Source organism: Larus michahellis, chromosome 4 (assembly GCF_964199755.1).
Source record: "Larus michahellis chromosome 4, bLarMic1.1, whole genome shotgun sequence".
Lineage (NCBI taxonomy): Eukaryota > Metazoa > Chordata > Aves > Charadriiformes > Laridae > Larus > Larus michahellis.
Window position 1 is genome coordinate 63,717,693 of NC_133899.1, and position 6,044 is coordinate 63,723,736.

A 6,044-nucleotide genomic window follows, 5' to 3' on the forward strand; every position below is an offset into this window, starting at 1 on the left:
AGGAGCAGTTATATTGGGAAACGTGCATTTCTGCCATCATTTCAGATTTGAATCGTGCTGCAAACCCACCCACCCCCCTCCCCTTCGCCGTCCCATTATCCAAGTTCTGCATTGATTACTGGGAGACTGAAAAATCAGCATATTGGAAGAAGCAGGCGTTTAGACGGAGGCACATATTTTAATTTAGAAAAGCTATACAGTGACTAAGTTCTCGTGAGTGTTCTCGAGGGAGACTGGAGATTAAAATGTATTTACTCCCTCCCCCACCCCCACCCCACCCCCGAAATATCTTCATCCCAATCAAGGCATAACTGGTTTATACAAAGAATTTTATGATAAAAGGCTATAACACAATGTCATAAAAAAACCTCTATAAAATTGTTAAAGAGCAGTTTGTTTGCATTTCTCCTGATTGATATGTAAATACAGTTTGAACTGTGTTTGCTCGGTCTCTAGTGCTTAATAAAGAGATGAATTCACCTTTCTGTGGAACAAGTAAACAGACTTTAAACTAAGCCGACATCAGACAAAGTGGAAACGAGTTTATTTAATCGAAACTAAATCTAGTTTAAGAAAGATAAGTCAGTGTACATAATAATCCATTACAGTAATTACACCCACCACCAAATATGTGTTTATGAGGTTGTCGAGACACAATAAAATTCATTTATTTCCCCCGAAGTCTATAATGAAAAGTCACTGGCTGGATGTCTATCGAACATGCTAACTCCAATATTGTGTGTGTGGAATAATATTTCTCGGCTGCATTAACGCCTTCCAGCGCTCCTAACTTTTCAACGTTCCTGTGTTTGAAAGGATGCAAATATTAATTACGTCTGAAGGGAAAATGGCGACTTAACCACAGCACTTTCCCCTTCGGTCTTATATATTAACTCCAGGAGAAACTAACCCTAATTTAAAAAATCCGTAGAGTTAACTCTGGGCTCTTTCCCTTGGCAGGAGCTGGCAGCGCTGTGCCACGGACTAGGGATTCCCAATACTTGCTTCTTTTAGTAGAAATAACAGCACTACAGCCCAGACAACCACCACCACCACCACCCGCCATCCTTAACATGATGTTATAGATCTGAAACGAATATTCTGCATAGAGAAAGGAAAAAAAAAAAAAAAAAAGAAAAGAAGGAATATTCTTTGGGTTAGTTGAGAATGTCGCTGTATAAAGCAGGACATAATGTAAAGAATGAAAGGTCTCGAAATTCCTGTTGACACACGTGATGTTCTCTAGTTTGAAATAAAGGGGGGCGGGAGGCAGAAAGAATCCGATAATCTTTTTTTTCTTTTTTTTTTCTTTTTTTTTCTTCTGTCTATTTCCCTTTTTCTCCATCCAAACTAGCACTTGGTGTCCGAGTAACACCGGCTATCTTGTATAAATAAAAGACTGTAGCTTTCGAAAGCTGCTACTTAAACTGGACGTTGGGTTGTTTCCATCCCGGGCAAGCTGCTTTCTTTCTCTTCCAAAATATGAGCATTTCGTCATACCTCTGTGATTCAGAGGTCTTTCAACGACTGCGAGTGGCTTCCGTGGTTTAACTGAGGGGATCCGGAGAAAAAAACCGAAATCGAGCAGCAGATGCGAAGGAAAAGACGAGACGAGGTCTTTTAGGATGGGGGACTTCTTAATTTGTTACACTCACAAAAGGGATATTTGGGAACCCGAAAGACGGCGAATTACATGTATTTCGGGCTTGTCCGATTACGAGCTGCTTAGCCTGATATGCTTTATATATTTACAACAAAGTTAATACCTAAATGCCTTGCGCTACCCATAATATTTACCTTTCTACCAACTGCCCCCCGGTGTCTCAGCCAGGCGCGCACCCCCGCGCACCCACGCACACGTGCGCGCACACGCACTTGCTCCTCATCGCCTTCTTTGCAAGCTTCCCAAATCGCTACAGAAATAATTAAAAAAAAAAAAAAAAAAAAAAAAGAAGGAAAGAAGGAAGAAAGAAAGAATAAAAAAACAAAGAAAAAACCCCAAACAAACCAAAACTCAAACCAACCTGCGTTAACCCGAGCTGCAGCCTGCAGCTCACCTCTCGCTTGGGTAAGGAGATGGACGTGGGCAGGAGAAACTGCGTGGTCGTGTGTGTGTGCTGGCGAGGGGTGGGTACGTGTAGAAAATTAAATACAGCCTGATAAAGAAAGTTAATTCAAACTACACGTCGTACGCAATAAACTATCTTTTTATTTTGATTATAAATAAGGTGACTGTACTTCCCTTAAAATACAAGTACATAGGAAAACCTGGTAGAAATTATCTTTTTCTTTTTTTTTTTTTTACAAGGTATTAAAACTGGACGCTCTTTTAATCGGCCGCATGTCCTATACTGTCAGCAGGTTCTTCGTTAATTTGTTTCTAGTGGCGTTAGACTTTTACCTTCTTTCTCCTCCGTGCCTTTGGCATTTGAATTTCTACTCCCGGAATACTTTGCTTTCTCTAGCAAGAAGTCTCTGAGGTGCCCCCGCCCACCCCCCGCAATAATCGGGCTAATGAATTTGGACTCGATCCTTTCGCTCTCGAGTTTGTGGATCCCACGCGTTTGCTTGTCACTTTAGCACGCTGAGGACCGATCCTGTATCCCGTTAACTCCCTGGAGCAGCTCCCCTCCGGGAACAGGGTCCAGGCCCTGTGAGGGGCAGGGGCCTTTCAGAGTTTGGCAGCATCCTGGGTTGTTTTTCCATCAATTAAAAAAAAAAAAAAGAAAAAAAAAGAACGGGAAAAAAAAAGAGAGATGTGGGGAAGGGAGGGTCGGGAGGGGGAACCAAAGGGAAATAATTAAAAAAAAAAAGAATATTCGTAATGTGTATAATTTATTAGAAGCTTCTTAGGAACTATATTTAAGCCAAATATCTACATAAGTTACAACAGGAAAAGGCGGCGTGCGCAAATAACAAACTGCCAGAGGATTTACGACGGGGCGATCAGTGTCCATAAAAAAAAGGGGGGGGGGGCGTTGGTTTGGTTGATTGTATTTTTTTTTCTTTTTCTTTTTACAACAAAATATACAGGCTACTAAAAACTATGGTTTTAGTCCAACTTTTGACAGCATTATACAGCTACAGGTTCACACCAAACGTAAGGAGGAAAATAAAAGCCAAGCCTTTGATGACTCCACGTCTCCATCCGCTGGCCCTGGCTGCGGGGCTGGGAGAGGAGACCGGGGGTGGGGGGAAGCTGCTTCTTGTGTCTGGGTGACGCGAATGCGTTGTTTGTTTTTTTTTTTTGTGGGGGAAAACCACCCCATCCCCCAAAATCTCTATATTTACATGCAAGTCCTAGATGCTGGCAAAGTGTACATCTGAAATCCAAGCCTTCGGACCATGTCTAACGATGGTCCCCTTTCTGCAGACTGTTCCGTGGTTAATAGTCAGATTTTTTTTTAAACACCCCATACAACAATGTTGGGAAAAAAAAAAAAAAAGAAAAAAAAAGAACGACCCAAAACCATCAAGAGTAACAACAAAACCGAACAACAAAAAAAAGTCTCTCTCTCTCTCTTTCTTAGAGGTCCTCAGAGAACCGCTCAGTAAAACGGGAGGGGGGAAAAAAGCGTTAAAAAGGGTGGGGGGGGGCGGGGGGAAGAAAGAAAAACACCCAGTAGTTTGGACAGGACAGAGATTTGTGTGACTGGGAAAATCTGATTTTTTTTTCTCCTTATTTTTTTCTTTTCCTTTGTCTAATCCTTTCACCAGGTCCTACCGTATAGCAAGGTGGAGCAAGACATGGCAGTGCCATAGTCAGAAGTAGAAGAGTTTAGGTGAGACAAACTGGAGACTTGGCTCTGCAGAGAGGAAGGGCTGGCCGAGTGCTGTCCCATGTCTGGAGACTGCCCCGCACTGTTTGTCTGGTGGCTCTGATGCTGTCCGAGGCTGTTGCCATTGGTAGCCACTGTGATCGTTGTAGCCGCCTGCTGCGGATGGCTCTGGATAGCTGCTGTGGGTGTGTTGGAGCCTGCTTGGCAGGGCTTGCCATCCTTTACAAGCACTGGCACCGCCACCCTTCTGGGAGACTGCTGCTGCTGGCAAGAGCCGTTCTCCTGTTGCATCTGCTGCTGCGCAGCCTTGTCTTTGGCCTGGCGTTTCATCTTGTAGCGGTGGTTCTGGAACCAGATTTTGACCTGAGTCGGGGTGAGATGTATCATGCTGGCTAAATGTTCCCTCTCCGGGGCGGAGAGGTATTTCTGCTGCTTGAAACGTCTCTCCAGCTCGTAAACCTGGGCCTGGGAAAAAAGGACCCTCCGTTTCCTCCGCGGCGTGCTCTGGAGCGGGGCCATGCTCTTGCTCACGTCTCCCAGGGAGCCGAGGCTGCCCATGCCGCCCATGTTCATGCCCGAGGACGGCGCCATGAAGCGGGAGACTGCAAGGGAGAAGGCGGCACGTTTTAGGCGGCTCGGCTCGGCCCGAGCGGGGCCCCGCGTTCCGGCCGCCCCCGCCGCCGATCGCCCCCGCCGGGGCCCCGCAGCCCCCCGGCAGCCCAGCCCGGCCGCGGCCTCGGGGCGCCCCCGCTCCCAAACAACGACCCGGGGCGAGCGGCGGGCAACGGGACCGCTGAATAGAGGCGACCGCCCCTACCCCCCGACAGACCGGGGCAGCCCGGCCCCGGTGCATAAAGGCGACCGCTCGCCCCTCGCCCTGGCCGGGGGGGGTGACCCCCGAGCAAGTACCTGATGTGACAGCGCGGCAGCAGCGGCCGGGGACAGGGGCTCCGCCGGCGCCGGCCGGGGCGGACTCGCCCCACTCCCCCCCGCGCCTCCCGGGACGCGGCTCCCGAGGATCCGGCTTCCCCCTCGCCCGCCCGGTGCGGGGCGGCGCGCAGGCGGATGAGCACCGCCGGCTCCCTCCCGAGCCCCCGGGCCGTGCCGCTCCCTCCCCGCTGGACGGCGAGCCCCGGGCTCCCGCTCCCCGCCGCCGCGGGGCTTCCCACCCCCTTCCCCCCGCAAAAGCAGTCCCGGGAGGCTGCCATGAAACCAGCCGGGGGAGGAGGGACCGGGCACGATCCCCGGGGCAGCAGGAGGAACTGGGGGGGCGTAAGGGGCGGGGGGGGCGGCTGGAATTTGGACCGACTTTTGCCCTGGCGCGGAGCCCCCGGCGCCCGTTGCTCGCGGTGCGGCGGGGCAGGTGCGCGGCCACCCCCCCGCCGGCCACCCAGCCCCGGTCCGACTTACTTGATGAGAAGCGGGGGTCCGGGTTGGTGCCGTACCATCCTGTCGCCGAAGCGCTGTTCCGCATGGTGTCCTGGTAAGGCGGGAGCTCGCTCATGTTGCCCAGGTTCCCATTGCAGTAGCCCCCCATCGTAGCATGGGAGAGCTGGGGGACCCCTGCCGCTGTCATATGGTAGGCGGCAGTCACTGTTCCGTTGTGGCCCATGGGGTGCTGCTGCATGGCCGGCTGAGAAACCTGAGACTGTCTGTAGGCTGACAAGGGAGCCCCCAAGTTACTGCCCTCCATGCCCACTTTCTTGTAGCTTTCCTCCAAAGGACTCAAGATGTCAGACACTGAGAAAGGAGTCGTATGCTTTGGGCTCATCGACATGATTCGGCGGCTGGGGAAAAAAAAAAAAAAAAAAAAAAGGAAGGGGAGGCAAATCTTTTTTTTTTTTTTTTTTTTTTGCCAAATATTCTGGTGTTGCCTTAACGCCGATCTTGTTGGATGTACACGTAACCGAGTGGACGAAGTCCGCCTTAATTGGATTGAGTGGAGGCTCAGGGCTGCCTTTCGTTTGTTTTAGCCAGACGCCAGGTTTTAGGCTGCCACCAGAGGCGGGGCATAGGCACTAAAGCAACAAGACAATAGAAGCCTACATCTTGCCCAAGATAATTAGCTTACATGCTGATGACAAGGTAAACACCTTTAAGTTTTACTTGTCAGGATTTTTTTTTTTTTATGTCTTAAAAAAAAGAGAGAGAGAGAGCGGGAGAGAGAGGGAAAGAGAGAGAGAGACCCCGTGAGCACAACTCATTTTATTTTTCTCGGGGGTGGCAATACCGTGGACGGGAAATGGAAGGCAAGGCGAAAAGACC

The 6,044-nt window shown here is 49.8% G+C and overlaps 1 protein-coding gene across 1 annotated transcript; it reads right to left on the reverse strand.

Moving 5' to 3' along the window:
• Positions 1-650: 650 nt before the first annotated feature.
• On the reverse strand, positions 651-5,560 carry NKX2-1 (NK2 homeobox 1). The gene is made up of 2 exons (XM_074585184.1): positions 5,190-5,560; positions 651-4,381 (listed from the first exon to the last, which is right to left on the reverse strand). The coding sequence occupies exons 1-2, from the start codon at positions 5,554-5,556 to the stop codon at positions 3,711-3,713; spliced, it is 1,038 nt and encodes a 345-aa protein (XP_074441285.1). The 5' UTR covers positions 5,557-5,560; the 3' UTR covers positions 651-3,710.
• Between the last annotated feature and the right edge of the window lie 484 nt (positions 5,561-6,044).